At 36.4% G+C, this 18,042-nt stretch overlaps 2 protein-coding genes across 2 annotated transcripts; one reads left to right on the forward strand and one right to left on the reverse strand.

Moving 5' to 3' along the window:
* Window positions 1-434: 434 nt before the first annotated feature.
* On the reverse strand, window positions 435-4,899 carry LOC148916749 (uncharacterized). The gene is given in 6 exon segments (XM_089052674.1): window positions 435-482; window positions 485-1,389; window positions 2,125-2,297; window positions 3,470-3,659; window positions 3,757-3,828; window positions 4,213-4,899. Coding segments are annotated over 6 exon segments (1,968 nt in total). The 5' UTR covers window positions 4,793-4,899.
* An 8,925-nt stretch (window positions 4,900-13,824) lies between these two features.
* On the forward strand, window positions 13,825-15,142 carry LOC103330884 (strigolactones hydrolase CXE15-like). The gene has a single exon (XM_008233496.3). It carries the CDS (start codon window positions 13,899-13,901, stop codon window positions 14,898-14,900), a length of 1,002 nt encoding a protein of 333 aa, XP_008231718.2. The 5' UTR covers window positions 13,825-13,898; the 3' UTR covers window positions 14,901-15,142.
* Window positions 15,143-18,042: the final 2,900 nt, after the last annotated feature.

Below are 18,042 nucleotides of genomic sequence, written 5' to 3' on the forward strand. Positions count from 1 at the left end.
CTGCGTAGTACAAATATAGATACGAAGGCCACTAGGAGAATTACTGATATGATCTCTGGGATGATATATTTAGCTTTCCTCCAACTTGGTTCAAGTGTACCTTTTTTGCATGGTGGAACATGAAGTCGGGGTGCACCACATAATGCAATGTTTGACACAAATGATTGAGCAGAGAAGTTTTGGAATGGTCCACTTGTTGGGATTTCTCCTTGGAGCCTGTTGAAAGACAAATCCAGATACTTGAGAAGTGACAGAGCTTCTAAAGACTTGGGAATCGCTCCAGAGAGATTGTTTCTGGATAAATTCAAGAATTGCAGGCTTAGTAAGTCGTGAAATGAACTTGGAATAGGGCCTTCCAAATTATTATTTGCCAAGGATAGAAACTTCAAATCCAAAAGACCCCAATGGTGCTTGGTATAGCGCCAGATAAATGGTTATTTGATAAATCTAGGTTTACCACAACTTTCAACTTTGCAATATCTTGTGAGAGGGGTCCAATTAGAGAATTGGATGATAAGGTTACATGTAAGATATAGGCAAGTCTCCAAAAAGTAGATGGTATTGTGGAACTCAACAAATTGGACTCTAGTGACAAATATCTTAGAAATGTGGCTAAATTACCCAAGCAGGAAGGTATAGAACCAGAGAGCTGATTACTAGCCAACTGTGAGTAAACTAGTTTATATAGTTGACAAAGTTGATATGGGATGTAACCTTGCAATTGGTTGTAATTCAAGTTCATACCTTGGAGATTTCCAAGACTTCCTAATGAAGGTGGAATTGATCCACTCAATTGATTGTTTCCGAGGTCTAAGGATACCATGCTGCTAATGTTGCCAATACCAATGGGAATGTTACCTCTCATGCTGCAATTTCTTAAATAAATATATTGAAGCGTCGATGTAGAGAAATTCGAAAAGGAATCATCAAGTCTGGCATTTAACGGATTAATGGACAAGCTTAGTGTTGTCAAACTTCTAAGATTAGACAAACAAGAGAAAATGTTTGCTTCTGGAGTGGAAGTATCAATCGTCAAATTATTCCTTCCTAAGTTAAGCCACTGAAGGTTTGTTAAGGCGCAGAGTGTCCTCGTAATAAACCCTGTAAATGAGTTTTGGTTCAAATCTATCTCGATGAGCGTAGAAGCATTGGAGAGGTTAGGGATTTCTCCGCTGAGGCCATTTGCTGCTACATAAAGGTGTTGTAGGTTTGGAAGCCCAAGGCCTATGTTTGCTGGGAGGCTACCCCATAGCTGATTAGAAGAAAGCGACAGTGTTCTCATTGTGGAGATATTGAAGATTGAAGATGGGAAGAGGCCATTGAGATTATTTTGTTCGATTGACAAACCTTCTAAATTTAGAAGATGACTGATCTCGTCTGGTATAGTGCCTGCCACAATTTCACAAACGTTGTAGCATTAGCATTAGTTGAAAAGAATATTGACTTGGATAGAAACGACAATTCAACCTATTTTAATCTATCTTGGCCATTTAGATTATTACCACCGATTGCAAAAGACTCTAAATTTTAAAGATCACCCATCTCATTTGGCATAGTTCCTGCCCCAATGTCACAACCGTTGCATGTTTAACTTCGTATGGATTTATGTAATCTAATCTAATGCTATCTACTCATTCATAACCTTTAGTATAAAATGTCACACTCATAATATTAATTAATACAACAATATTTACACGGAAATATCTAAAAAGTTTTGTGTTTGAAACAAATTAAGAAATCGGACCATAATTTGGGGATGAAAATATATGGTTTACAAAATGTCATATTCCCTTGTAAAACACGTTTTTGTTTGCATGTGTTTATACCTCTTCTTCTTCTTCTTTTTCTTCTTACTTTGGTTAACCTTAGATTTGAACATATTGACTTAGATAGAACGTTCATTAGGCAAGTCAATATGTTATATTCATGATTGTAAACCTTGCTATCTCACTCATTTTAATGAATTTTCCAGCGATTTTGACAAAAAAAATTGTTATATTCATGGTTAACTATCTCACTCATTTACTAAAATATGAAGTACAGTTAAATAATTAACCATAAATTATGCAACCAAAATAAAAAAGATAAATCATAATTGGATCAACATAATAAAATATCAATTACCCGTCAAAGTGTTTTTGCCAAGGTATATCTCCTTCATCATTGTTAAGTTCCCAATATTTTTTGGTATGCTTCCACTGAAATTGTTTTCCTCCAAATTAAGTTTAAGAAACTCTCTGCATTGCCATAATTTGGATGGAAGTGGACCATCAAACTGGTTGTGACCCAGAAAATACCTGCAGAATGACTCAAAATGCCTAGAGGAGGGTGAATAGGCCAATTTAAGATTCTAATCAAATAAATAAAAATAAACTTCGGTAGCAGGATTGATATGGCTTATCAATCCTGTAACGTACTGGACATAAAATAAAAGAACACGCAGAGAATTATTTTACGTGGTAAAACCCCACCTGGGAAAATCCACGGGACTCATCACCCAACACAAATCCACTATAGAACGATGATTACAAGAAGTACTCACACACTTATCCTAGACACATTCTAGATAATGTTTACCGACTTCTTCGTAACTCAACTTCTGTCACGGGATGATCTTCGACACTCCTTATGTTGAACGCAATCGGCCACGATTGCTTCAAGCTCACCGGAGGAAAACCGCCACCACGGTCTTGGTGCCCTCAACCGTATGAGTCACCGACGTGCATATGAATGCAATATGAATGATGAAAGGATTTGATAAATCACCAAGTAGACAAGGAACACTTGATGATTTATCTAAGAAAAATAAGAACTCCAGCTTTCACAAAAACAGATTCAATATATTCAAAAACTCATGCGTTGAAAAAGCTCATCATGAAAAGGAACAACAATCCTTTTATTCAAAGCACAGAGAAACCCCACGTCACTACACTTCCAATGCAACTATAAGACCCATTCAACTAAGACTTCTAACCTGATGCAATATGAACACCCAATTAAGCTATTCAACTATGACTATTTGTTGTGAATCAATATGGGCACAAAATGAAGAACGTCAAAAACCATTGAGACCACTAATACTATATAATTCGTCAACTTATGCAAGGATTGTTATTCAAGATAACAATCTTTATCAAAGAGATCAAATAGGTATCAATGAAATGTCCTTTTCAAGTCAAGGATGAAAAATAGTATTTTAACTTAAATCAAAATAGAGTCCAACTAGGAAAGTAATCTCAAGAGATAAAATCTAATCCTATTAAAAATAAGACTAAGATAAAAATACTTTGAGTGAAAAAAACTCCAACTAGGAATCCTATAATGAATGCATGATTATGTCATGATTTACCTGAAGTCAAGTTTCTCATATCGGTCAAGTCATGCCTCGGATGTATGGGGTTGAATGAGTTGTGCCAAAACATCCAGTAAACAAGTCTAGGAAATGACAATACAAATTTCGTACTAACACAAGATTTGAAGACTAGGAAGATGTTGGCATATATTGTTTGGAAGACCACCACTCAAGCTGTTTCCATCTAGAGTCAACACAATCAAAGAAGACATGTTGAAAATAGCCACAGGAACAGGGCCTTTGAGGGCATTCAACTCCACAGACAACCCCACAACATGATCTAAATGGCCTATCTCTTTTGGAATTTCTGAAAAATCATTAAGATATATGTACATGTATATGTTAACAATAGTTGAGTCAATATAACCGGATCACATCAAGGCAAGGCAATGCAACAAATATACCGTTGAAATTGTTGGAGTCAAGGTATATCTCCTTCAGCATTGTTAAGTTCCCTATTTCCCTTCGTATTGCACCTGCTATGTTTTCCAAACAAAGACTTAGAATATATATTATTCATTATTTACAATCTATTATGCCATTATTCCCCAACGCCCAACAAGTTTTTATCGTTTGTAGCCTACAACAGGTAGTCCCTAGTTTCATAAATGCAAGTTTTGTAAAAACTATCGGAGTATAGCAAAAAATAAACATGAATAGTATTAAAAATCAAATTAATACATAAATCTATTCAAGTGTGAGTTTTTTAGTATTAGATGACCTGCAAGTAAGAAAAAATTAGCCTAATTTTCTAAAGAAAAAGGAACACATCGGGCTTCTAGATTAATAACAAGATGTTAAAACATAATGATAGATCAACAATAGAGTCTAAATAGCTTGTTGACACATAACATGGGTACCTAATAGTTTGTTAATGCCTAGATCTATGTCTTGCAATGTAGACAAGTTGAAGTTAGTCACAGGTATGGAGCCTGAAAACTGATTGCCATACAAATTGAAGCTTTGAAGTTTGGGGAAGGACCCAAACCACGATGGAAGGGATCCCATAAAATTGTTGAATCCAAAGCTAATCAACTTCAGGCGACGCAAATAGGACAATTCATGGGGCAAAGTACCATGGAAGCTGTTATTTTTTAAGGTTAGTGCAACAAGGAATGAGAGGTTGCCTAAGTGTGGTGGAATGATGCCTGTGAAACTCATATATGAGAGATTCAATGATGCTACTCTGAGGTGGCGAGCACCACAAGTGATGCCAACCCAGTTGCAGAAGGAGGTGGTGGTTGACCAGTTGACCAAGATGCTGTGAGGATCACCAGTGATATGAGATTTCAGTGCAAGAAGAGCAGACTGGTCTGTGGTGATGTTGATTTGTGTTGCACCTACTGTACATATAGAACTGTGGTGTACCAGCAACAACGTTATTGACAAGAGGAAACGACTTCTCTCCATGAGCACAGAAAACAGACAAGTTCCTTTCATCTACAAAGTGTTTTTCGTTTTCTTTTTTCCCCCTAGATTGAAAACCTGAAATGATTGAATAATTTGTTGCAGTGCCAATTTATGAAGGCTGAACAAGTTGACAAAGACTGGGATTGCACCCTGGGGGAGGAAATTCGCGAGTAGCCAAATGCAATGACTTAGACTTGCAAGAAAGGAAGAACGGACAAATGGATTTAACGAAAGGAACTTACTTGCAAGTGGTCTATTCATTTGTCTGTTTTTGCTGGTCTATTCATTGCAACGACTTGGACTTAGACAGAAGGCCGGCCCATGGGCACGGAGGGCGACGGCCATGGGCATCCAATTAAAGGGGCCCCAAAATTTTATATATATGTATTTGACTTCTTTGTTTTTGTCATTTGCTCCCGAAGTGGTCACGTGGGTTTGGTGGGTTAGCATGATTATTTTACTTCTTTGTTTTTGCCATTTGCTCTACCCAAAGCATTTTGCCCATCACATCTCCATGCTTGCCGCCCAAAACTTTTTTTTATGTTTCTCATTTATCTTTCTTCTTCCCTCCTCCCTTTTTCTGTCACTGATTTTCTTTATCCTCTTCCCTCTCCGATTCTTTCCGTCTTTTTCCTCTTTATTTTTTCTTCTCTTGTTCTCTCTTATTTCTCTCTGTCTCTCTTTCCCCTTCCACTTTCTTTCTTATTTCTCTCTTGTTCCCTCTTGGTTTTGTTAAAAATAAATAAAAATTGTTTAACCCTTCATGATTTGGGAAACTAGTGTAGAGATTTTGACCCCAAAAAAAAAAGGTCTGCAGAGGTAGAGAAGACAAATATGCGACAATCAGGTAGAGAAAAAGTCATGGATGTTTTTTCTTCACCATCCCAATATGCGAGAGACAGAGGTAGAGAGAAAGAGGGAGATAGGGAGAGGCAGAGATTGGGCTGTGTCGTGGGTGGGTGGTTCTTTGGGAGGGGAGGGGGTGGGAAATGGGTGGCTTTGGCAGCGGGCAGTGTTTGCTGCCACAAGTAGGTGGTGCAAGAATTAAATAAACAAAAAATGGCACGTGCAGCAGCAAGAAAGTGGAAAACTCAAATGAGTTTTGACTCTTTAGTTTCTGCCAAGGTAAATTTGGAAATACATAATGTTTTTTTTATAACTAAAAACGTTGTTTTGAGTGAAAAAGAATGATATATGTAGTGAAGGTTGTTATTATTAACAGCATGAGCCAATATATATATATATATATATATATATATTTCTTGTTTACTAAGAGTATCCACAATAGGGGAGTGTATTTTTGGGGATGTAAAGCCACTTTTACATTCCCTTTACACCTCCGAAAGGTGTAAATACATTTTTTGCTCCAATAAAAACGATGTAAAGCCACTTTTACATCTCATTTTCTTCATTTTTCCACTCTTTTCTCAGGTGAGTCCCGCTTACAAAAGATGTAAAAATAGATGCAAATGTGCATTTTATTTTACATCTCCATGGTAGTGATGTATGTTTACAACCCTTTACATCTCCCCATTGGAGATAATTCCGGTGACAATAGGTGTATATTTAACATACACCCCCTTATACACCCTCCCATTGTGGATGCTCTAAGGCCATCTTCAACCCATGAGGCCAAATACAAAAACTCTCCCAACTCAAGAAAATGAAGATGCCAAAATTTAGGAAAACCCAAACTTGGGGCCAAATAGTAGTCCATCTATTGCCTAGACCCCAAAAAATTTCAATCGAGCCCACCTGCTACTGGCGTAACCCATGTGTAAATAATCAGATTGGGCTCGTGCTGCAGTGGTTGTCTGCTACCTGACGCAATAGTTGACCAAGTGTCGCATTTTGGTTTCGTTTTTTTATTTTTATTTTTATTTTTATATTCTAATAGTAACTTAAATCAACCATCTAGATTATATCTAAGCTATTTTAATGGCAAAAAAAAGATCCAACGGTTCAAATTTAAATCCAACGGTCAAAATAATATTTCAAATTAATCTAAATTATATCCAACTCCAAAAATCACTCCAAACTCTATAAATACTCACCCATTTCTCAATTAATCTACCAAAAATATTTTTTCTATTTATCAATTTATTTTTCCTTTGTCAATTTCATCAATCTCCTTTCATTCTCATACTCCAATCAATGGTTGAAGCATGAGTGAGTGTAAGTGCAATTTGGGCAAGTTCTGCACTTCATACACATGACAATTATTGTCATCTCATATACAAAACAAAATAAATAAATAAACAAGAAAGATGGTGGAAGGAAGCAAAGCAAAGCATATGCTCTGCTATCTGCTTGCTACGTCATTACCACATCCTTCTTTCTTTTTAGCTTTTCCTTCAATCAGCCATTATGGTCATGGACCAACCTTTATTTCAAATGCTTTGCATTTTTATTCACGAGTTTATTATTATTATTTGTTCTCATTTTTCAGAGGCAAATTTACTAACAAAGGAAATAATATTTATTTAAAATATATATTCTAGCGCTAGAGAGATAATCTACACTCTGCACTGCTTCAAATGTGGAAGGTTTCGAGGGCCTCCTTCAATTCAATACCACCATTATCTTATTCATTTCATTATTGATATGTTATTGACATGATTTTCATTCGATTTTTTTACATATACCTAAGCAAAAACTAACATGCAAGTGAAGCACAAACAAGAAATGCCAAATCTAACAACATTGATGGTACAAATTGGGGAAAACCGTTACTCTAACCATGAACTCAAATTCCATAAATTACTCACCAAATGTTGGTTCTTGAACAATCGTAGGGTGTCTGTGTGGGGTATTTGTGCGGCTTTACTCCACAAATGGAGCCTATCACTTCCAACGAATACGGCTTCGCTCCTTGCCCTTCCATTGCTTCGCCCCTTTCACGGTTTCGGAATCCACTCATTTGCCTACTCCATTCAAAGTAAATACTTTTTCAGGGTTTAGAGAATGGAGTGGCGCTCAACTGTTGTTAAGAGTTGCCTTCAACCGTCATTTGTTCAAAGCTATGGGTTTCTCAGAGCTTAGTGGTGTCTCAGAGCTATGGGTTTCGGTTATTAGAGCTATGGGTTTTTTCTATTCAAATCTCAAATTTTTTTTTTTTTGGACCAACTTCAATGCTGGGTATTAAATTCGGGTTTGGATTCCTCACCTACCCGATTGTAAAACTTTATCTCAATTGTCCCTAGCCTTTTGATTGATCTGATAACTATAAAATGAATCCCTTGTAACTTCCCCTGCACTATAGCCTTTTCGATATCATAAAGCCCCATCGGAGAAATCTCTAAAATATATGGACTCTGATAGAGCCCTCTATAATCCAAACGGATCCCACATTTTGAAAAGCTGCAGCATACATCAGCATAGAGTAGCGCGCCCACCGAAGCTGGGCCTTGTACTCGTGCCCGTATTCCATCTGGACCTAATTGTTGGTCATCCAACAGTTCACGTTTGAACTAGATAAAAAATAGTTTTTTTCTTTTTTTCTAACAGCAACTTTTCTCTGTTTAATGTTTTACTACCCCTTTTGTTTTTTGTTTTCTATTTTCTTCTTTTTTCGTTTTTGATTTTTCGGTTTCATATATCCTTCTCTCTTTTCTTCTTTCTTTCTTTTTGCTTTCAATTGTCATAATTTACCTTTATAATCACTACTTCAATTTTTTTATGTTTCTTTCAATTTTGTTTAAATTATAAATTGGGTAGAAATGTTGATTTTTGATTTTTTTAATTATAATTTACCTTCATAATTATTACTCCATATTTTGATTTTTTTGGGTATAAATGTTCATTAAAAAAAGCTAACATAACATAGACATACAAGCTGTGTTTAGGGGAGATGGGACTGCTATAAGATTTGAATCTTACGTAATAACTCAAATGAATCTTAGAGAAGTTAATGTGGTTCAACTAAGGTCTGATAAAGGTCTTATGGCAAGTCAATTGTTGTTGGTTGGTCAGAGTTATGAGGGCCAACCAATTGCTTTGAGTAATGAATTGGCTCCATTGGGTGAAAATCTGGGTACACAACCCTGGTACAAAGGGTGGAGTAATAGCTTTCAACAAGACAACAAACACTTCTTATTCTCTTAGAGCCCACCGGTGAAGATAGTGGTCTACTGGCAAAAAAATTCACAGAGCAATCTGGTGTTTAGATAGAGTGGTCCAGGCGTAATATTCCAAAATCCTTCTAAATATCTGTCAGCAATCATTTGGGTGCCTCGTTACTTGATGAGGGATCAACTTGCTAAACAGCTGGTGATAAAGCCGGAGGAGTCGCTGCTGGGGATCTCAAACCTTGAGAGTGGGCCAAAGCTGCTCTTATTTATTGTCTAACGTACTATATTATCAAACTATCATTTTGAAACATTGATTTAAACAACAAAAATCTCACTTAAAATATGAAATTGACACTCCGCACGCACACAACATATATGTGTCTTAAAAGATTAATACTTCTCCTTTTTTTTTTTTTTTTGATTAAGATTAATACTTCTCTTTAAGTAATAAAATACAATACGATAACATGAAGCACCAAAAGACTTGCAAATTTCTTTTTTATATTACCAATATTTTAAATCACTTTATTACCAACATTCAAGTAAAATATGAGATTTCTATTGTTAGAAGCAAATAAAATTCATCATAATATGAATTGATATATTTATATATATATATATAGAAATTCTTCTATGCGGGACGTCCGGGCGTTATTATCGTGCAGACGTTACGTATTTTCTACTATCCCTCCATGCTTTCTTTTCTGCTTACAATAACATCAACATGATAATAATGTGTGAATATCTGAATGAGAGAATAACTATATATAGACTTACTCAAAGCAATAAGGCACACCAAATCAAGAAAGAAACATATTTCACTCCTAAACTTGGGACATTGTCATGCTGCATGCACATGCAATTTATTATATGCCTCCTAAGAAACAATACAATCTGAACACCTGAAGGTATATTTTTCTGAATGAATGGGCAAAATGTTGTTTGCCCTTGGACTAAAACGGAAGCAGAAGACTTTTACCAAGGGGAACGTGTTGAAGCAGAGTGAGAGGGCAAACTTTGGTCCAATAATATATTTGAGAGCAAGTATGGACTACACGTCGTACACGGTAGATTTGTTGACTGTTGACCTTCTATAGCAGTCTAGCTAGTTGTTTAAATTTACAACAATTAAATCGAAATTTGTAATTTGGGACACGTGTTTGAGAAGTATTACTTTATGTTATGTGACATTTTGAATGGTGTTGACTAAAGAAGCGAAAAGAAAACGGAAAAAGGAAATGGAAAATCAAAAGGCTATGAAGACTAAGCAGAAGCTACACAAAAGATGCATGGAAATTTCCAATGGCTAGTGCTTAAACTCACCATATCTCCTAATAACGTGCAGCAGTGCTATCTATGTATAATTATCGAAGTAATATTCTTTTAATTTTTTTGTAACAAATTATTCTTTTAATTTATTTTAAAAGAGTTATAAAGTTGATGGAGTTTAATTGAATTTGATTGAGTTTGACTGAATTCTACAAACTCCACATAGATTTCGATTGAATTCGTGTATAGATTTGAACTAAGTTTGTTAGGTTTTGTTATTGATTTTAATGGAGTTTATAGCAATAAAAAAAACAGAGAGTTTAAGAGTGATGACGGTGGTGATGAGGAGGTGAGAATGGTAGTGATGGTGGCGGAGGGAGTGAGGTGGGTGGAGGTGGTAGTGGTTAAGATAAATTGAAACATTAAAGAACAGATAAAGTAGTTGAGAGCTAAAATATAAAGTGAAAGCAACACCACCATATTTGAAGGCAAAGCCTTATTGCAATAACGTCCTTTTCTTTTCATTATTTTGTCAGCACTTGCACTCGCTCAACATGACTCTGTTTGGTCTGTTCTTTCTTCTGGTCTAAGAGCAGTTCCACCGAGGCCCCTTGTCTCGGGTTGGGGGAGTTTTTTGCAAAAATTGGTTTCCAGCGGTGAGCCCAAGCACGGGCTGGAGTGGGTCCCACACAACTTGGCTGGCCCGAAGGCCAGTTCAGCCGAGGTCAAAACGCAGGTGGTGTCACCACTCATTTGATTTTTTTCTGTTGCCACATGGTGTCGTCTGGGCTCTCCGATCGATTTTTTCTGCAATCCAACGGCAGCCAATTTTTTTGCAATAAAATACTGGAAAAAATTCAGAAATTTTTTTAAAAAATACCCAAAAATTAATGAATTTTTTTCTATAAATACCAGCCAATTTTTTTTTAATTTATATGAAATTTGAAATTGAAAATTTTATCCGATTATGAGATATGAATAGTATTGACACGTAGGAACCCGAAAATATTATCCAAATTAATTATTGAGGTAAAAAAAGTTGTGAAAAAATAAAAAAATGAATAGTAATTGCCATTTGCCATGACAACGGGTGGAAACGGAAAATACTATTTGCAAGGGCAACTACTATTCACGTGAATAGTGGCTGCCCTAGCTCCCATTTGTCATGGCTAAGGGCAAATGGGTGGAGTTGCTCTAACGCCAAGTCAAGATGACTCTGTTCAACATATGGATGTTAGTCATGCTCTGAATTTCTTCTCAAATTCTCATGAGCTCCTAAGGATTTGATATGTTGGAAAGGGTGGGTGGTGGCTGTCTTGGCTGCATTCACAAATTTTAAATTTCCACAAATTAAAGTGACAGGTGCAACCGAGATGAGAATCAAATGAAAGAAAAGAGCATTTGGGAAATTTAACCATATAATGGGTGTAGGTGTCTTTCGAACTTGAATCTACACTTCTAATGACGACTTTTATTGACTAAATTATACAGTGGTTCTGATATAGACTTGAAGTGGATTGATTCTATTAATGGCTATGCAAATTTTGATTCTAATGTGAGTTATTAGAGAACAAGTCAATTCTCATAGTCTCGTTATTCTCAATTAGACTAATGTGAGTTATATGAAATTTGAAATTGAAAATTTTATCCGATTATGAGATATGAATAGTATTGACACGTAGGAACCCGAAAATATTATCCAAATTAATTATTGAGGTAAAAAAAGTTGTGAAAAAAATAAAAAAATGAATAGTAATTGCCATTTGCCATGGCAACGGGTGGAAACGGAAAATACTATTTGCAAGAGCAACTACTATTCACGTGAATAATGGCTGCCCTACCTCCCCTTTGTCATGGCTAAGGACAAATGGATGGAGTTGCTCTAACGCCAAGTCAAGATGACTCTGTTCAACATATGGATGTTAGTCATGCTCTGAATTTCTTCTCAAATTCTCATGAGCTCCTAAGGATTTGATATGTTGGAAAGGGTGGGTGGTGGCTGTCTTGGCTGCATTCACAAATTTTAAATTTCCACAAATTAAAGTGACAGGTGCAACCGAGATGAGAATCAAATGAAAGAAAAGAGGATTTGGAAAATTTAACCATATAATGGGTGTAGGTATCTTTTGAACTTGAATCTACACTTTTAATGATGACTTTTATTGACTAAATTGTACAGTGGTTCTGATATAGACTTGAAGTGGATTGATGCTATTAATGGCTATGCAAATTTTGATTCTCATGTGAGTTATTAGAGAACAATTCAGTTCTCATAGTCTTGTTATTCTCAATTAGATTAATCCTCCGAGAGTACTTGTGTGAGAGAATATGCCCGCCTCCAAGCTCATTCAAAATATTATCCTTCCTAACCATAAGGTGTGGTGCTGTTGGCAAACTGCCACCTCCAATTGGCGAGCTACCTAGTGCCTCAATGACAAGGATTCGAAACCCGTTGGAAGCACTTTGTGGCCAGGGGCAAGCGAATCCCGAGGGGGGATTAATCCCACTCTTCAGGTATGAGGACACCTCGTGGTATTTACCCAAAAAAAAATATTATCATTCCTTTAACTTCACATTTAATCGTCACTAATTTCATGAGGATGAGAAGAAGATTTTATTTTTATGTCATATTTTATAGTGAGTAAAGCAGTGGGTTGTTTCTACCATATTGAAAGACGCTACTTACAACAAACCAACCTACCAAAAATTGTCAAGAGAGAAAATAAACAGAAAGAGGAGAAGCTTGAAGTACTTGGATAGTAATACAGTTAAAATCACTATCACATTACTCAACACATTAACCCTTAATCCTAAGCCCAACCACGTCGTCTAAACACAACTACAATGTCAACACAGAAAGTACGTACGTATAAGGTTTTGTTTGGTAATCAAGTCAACCCTTATTTTAATTAATAATTGGTTTTGTTTATTCAAGCCTAAATCTTAACACCAGGCCCTTAACAAACTCAATTATGGCTATATATTCATGACACGTCACACCATTAAGACTCGGCCAATATTTCCCAAGTACAAAATCCAATTTATTTATTTTTTGTTGAGATGTAAAATCTAACACTTGCATGATTATATGTAAGAGTATTTTTAAAATATTCTCTGTAGCCCATATGATATGACCTATATGTTACATAAATTATTTGCTATCACAAGTGTTTAGTAAATTTTTAATTTCTAATATCGTGATTGGTGGTAATTATTTAAAGTTACAATAAACAAATTAGTCCTCCCTCTACCTCACACGTGTATCCTATCGTGCAAAAGACTAGAGTAAAATCTATTTCCTCTACATTAATTAACGGCTCATCTACGGATCGCGAAGACGAATATATTGCAGTAATTGAAGACTAAATGTCAAGCATGTAATACATATATTCTTACTGAAATTTCCACACAATTCTGTTGCAAAGGTCATGAAAATATAAACACAGAAAATATAAATAAGTTTATCTATTTCATAACTTTGTCATCAAATGCAAACAAGTTGGTGTCGCTTAATTCAACTGTTATTTTCATCGAGTTGGTGATGACTATTGTTTTGTATTAGTTTAGTTTGACGATTGGCCACTAGAAAAAAAAGAAGAGACAATTTCATCACTATTCCATCTTTGAAAATGTGAACCGCGTTGAACCGCGTTGAAGCTTCTGCTTAGTTTCTGACAACCTTCTCAGTTCTCACACACTTCCAACTCCTATATAAAGGGTCGTCTCTCAATTCCACATCCACCGCATTACCATAATACTCTTATCACACTCAAAGCCTTCTTGACTAGCTATCGACCATGGTCTGCCAGAAAGTAGTTGTCAATGAAGTGTCCGGTTGGCTTAGAGTCTTCGACGACGGCTCAGTCGACCGAACATGGACTGGACCTCCTCAGGTCGAGTTCATGACTGAGCCCGTCCCACCCCATGACGACTTCATTGACGGAGTTGCAACCCGTGATGTTTTCGTCAACAAAAACCTCCGCCTACGAATTTATCTGCCGGAAACAAACCCCGAGGACGAGAGCAAGCTGCCCATAATACTTCACCTCCACGGAGGAGGCTTTTGCATAAGCCAAGCTGACTGGTACATGTACTACCACATGTACACCAGGCTTGCTCGCTCCGCCAAAGCCATCTGTGTCTCCGTCTACCTAAGGCTGGCGCCCGAGCACCGCCTCCCTGCTCCCGTGAACGATGGCTTCTCTGCTCTTCTCTGGCTCCGTTCCCTAGCCAAAGGCGAGTCATACGAGCCGTGGCTGATCAATCACGGCGACTTTGACCGTGTTTTTCTTATAGGAGACAGCTCAGGTGGTAACCTCGTCCATGAAGTTGCCGCCCGAGCTGGGAAGGCGGATTTGAGTCCGCTAAGGCTAGCGGGCGGGATCCCAATCCACCCGGGTTTTGTTCGGGCAGTGAGGAGCCGGTCGGAGTTGGAGCAGCCAGAGTCGCCTATGCTTACCATTGACATGGTGGACAAGTTTCTGAGCTTGGCATTGCCGGTGGGGTCCACAAAGGACCATCCGATAACTTGTCCAATGGGTTATGGAGCACCGGATTTGGATAGCCTGAAGCTGCCTCCGTTTCTTCTTTGTATTGCAGAGAGGGACATGATTATTGACACAGAGATGGAGTACTATGAGGCTATGAAGAAAGCTAGGAAGGAAGTGGAGCTTTTGATCAGTCCTGGGATGTCTCATAGCTTTTATCTTAACAAGATTGCTGTGGATATGGACCCACAAACAGCTGCCCAAACTGAGGGGCTCATTTCTGGGATCATAGAGTTCGTCAATAAGCACTGAAGATGCTTAGTTACCGGGTTACTATATTATGCTTATTATTTATGGTTTTTGTTTAAACCTGTAATTTTCCCTTTTGCCCCCAGCAGTTGCTGTGCTACATATACGTGATCAGTCTCACACTCTCAGCTGGGCCTTTTTTTTTTTATAATAAATTTTTTTTACATTTTTTTTTTTAACCTTGTAACATAAATTTAGACCACTATGAGTGCTATGAATTATTTACAGCTACATGGCCCATAAAATAATTACATTATTGCTCGTAGAGTATAACTCAATTGGTTGAGTTCTTCTACTTCCACTCATATGAGTAGAGGTTCGAAATACTCACACACTCAATGCATATTTTTGTAAACCCCTTCCCTAATAATAATAATAATAATAATAGAAAACTTAGTTGTTATTGATAAAAATGTTTACTAATAAGGATATGATAAATGGAGTATTTTTATTTTGGGTTTGGTCATTGGTAAGTGAGTTTTAAATTTTGATTTGGAAAAGCTCAATTAGGAAGCCCAAAGTTGTTGGGCATGTTTAAATTGATAGGTGAATGGACAATTTTACCCTTATTGACCAAAAAGTTGTGTATTTTGATAAGAACGTGTTTCTTGCTCCTTTTGCTTTTGTCGTTGTTGTTACCCCAAAAAAAACCAAGGTAAAAATAATGAAGGAAGTATTGTATTTTTCTAAAAAAAACGAAGTTCATTTAGACATTTAGATTATCAAAAATTCATTTGATAGGCAACGGAAGACTTTAAGCAAAATCGTAGAGCCTAAAAATAAAACCTTTTAAAGGATCTTAAAGTTCAAGGGGTTGATGTGCATTGCAAACTACTATACTTGAATTTAAAAAGAGGAGATAGATAGAAACTTAAATTTAGAGCACAACTTGAGTCCAACCCAAGTATTCCACCAAGTGTTTGTGGTAGGATCCATTTTGTACTTCTCCTCCAAGCCACAAAGTAGTGACCTCCAAAGTCTCCACACCAAGCTTTCCTTTGGAATGAAGATGACTACACGAGAAGTTTGTAGTGCTAGCAACACTTCTCTTGTGACCGATTAGCCTGCCTAAGGAAGAGAGATTTTATGCTTTCCCACTTCCTCTTCATCTTTGCAAGACTCAAAACCCTAAGGAGAAAAGATGAGCTACATGATGAATATATAGAACACATGGGAGAACCCTCTCTCTTCAACATTTGAGCACTAAGGGAGGTGGCCCATTTCTTGGGCGTCTTAGTCCAACTTATCCCACTTATCTCTTCTTAAAGACTCTTTTACTAAAATCCCATGGACCTTTAATTTCTCAAACTATTTTAAAGCTCATTCTATTTCAACGTAATTAATTAACTTCTTTAATTAATTCTCTCTCTAATCAATTAATCTAATTAATTGAATTACTTGTTGATCTTGTCATCTTCCATTATCTGTCCAAATTATAAACTTATGGGTGTGCGATCCATTAGGTTTTAATTATAGCAAGGCCCTGGGCGATTATGAACTTGTTCTTTTATCGATTGTGAATTAAAACTCCCTTTTACTCCTCCTTTTATGAGGACCTAATTACGGAATATCCTCAAGACTTCAACAAACTGTGAGTGACCTCTAGCAACATATCACAGTTACTCAAGTTAATATATAATATATTAGGAGAACCCAGTTAGTTGAAATTACAACGTAAATCGATCCTTCTCTATTTCACAATGTTATTGATCTCGTTAGTAGGATATGAAATTCATGTCAAATCCCTAACGTGATCTCTATTTTCTATATGATTCAATATGAGCACAATTGGAACACTCTTTCTCAATTGCACTCCAACTCCGGGCGAAGATTCTTGAATCATATCTTAGAACATTCTCTTACTCTTACTGGAAGTCGAGATCCCTTGTCGTACACTCACTTACCTCTATGGACTTGTCGATAATCTCGATGTTAAGTTCAATTGAGCCCAATGATGAGCTCAAATTATGATATAATCAGAGATCGATTACTCTTCAATAAGACAACCATGGTGCCTCAGGTTTAAGGATTAACCTCGCATCATTGCAACCGAAGAAATCTTGTTTGACATACAAGTAAAACTTCCATACAATATTTCTTAGTTTGATTGCGTTCAGTGAACTCACTTGCTAGCAAGCACTTACGCACTTATCTCAGTATCCATACATGAATGACTCGAGACTAGTCATCCTCATGTTTGAGCACATAGAGTGCATACCGAAATTTGTGATTCGTCAATGTCCAATTGAACGCTCATATGATAGGGAACATTTTTTGTTTGAGTTATAGGGAAAGGTCACTTTGCATCTAACCTCATTAGATCTCACTTTCCTTATCTCATAAATCCATGGACTTGTCAAATAGGTCAATGGTCAAGCATGGACCGTCACCTCTGTTGACATAATTGTCCTTTTGTGTAAACCTAAATAATTTGTTTAAGTAAAGTTTCCATGAAAGATTTCATCTAATGATTGGCTTTCAGGGCATACTTCTAACAAATAAAACTATTGATATACATTTTTTTTTTTGGTAGTTGTCGTCGTTGTTGTTATAAAAAAACGCTTATTTATTAAAATGTCCCATGTGGTTTCGAAATGGTCTTAGTTTGCCCCCTGATGTTTTAAATGACTCAATCTCCCCCTGAACATCTATTCTATGACTCAATCTCCCCCATTCCATTATTTTTCATATAAAAATCGTTAAATCATGTGATGTGGGAGAGGTAGTTTTAAAATAAATGTTTTTTCTTTGGAGAAATTATTTTAAATGTTTAAAAATAAATTATCTTTATTTAAAAAAAAAAAAACTTAAAAACCTAGCAGCCCCTCCCAATCCCTTTATCTTACCGACCAATCCCTTTAAAAATAAATTATCTTTGAATTTCTTCTGATTCAAGTAATTTTTTTGTATAGATTATCTTTGAATAAGTATCTACAAAATAGACAGTTTGGATTAGTGCAATACAATACAAAGTAGGCCCTATAAGGGTATCCCTCAAATAAACTTATTTGAGAGATCCCTCAACTGAAGCTCCCTGTATATATATTTGATGGCATTGGTAATGAAGCTATTATGCTTACGTGTCGAGGAAGATTGTAATATATTTCATGGAAAACATTTTGCATTAATATATGAACTTTGTATT

Source organism: Prunus mume, linkage group LG5 (assembly GCF_029339155.1).
Source record: "Prunus mume cultivar Tortuosa linkage group LG5, ASM2933915v1, whole genome shotgun sequence".
NCBI classification, from domain to species: domain Eukaryota; kingdom Viridiplantae; phylum Streptophyta; class Magnoliopsida; order Rosales; family Rosaceae; genus Prunus; species Prunus mume.

What these genes read in the sequence shown, in the direction of transcription:
- LOC103330884 (XM_008233496.3), top strand. Translation starts at nt 13,899, where the DNA reads ATGGTCTGCCAGAAAGTAGTTGTCAATGAAGTGTCCGGTTGGCTTAGA.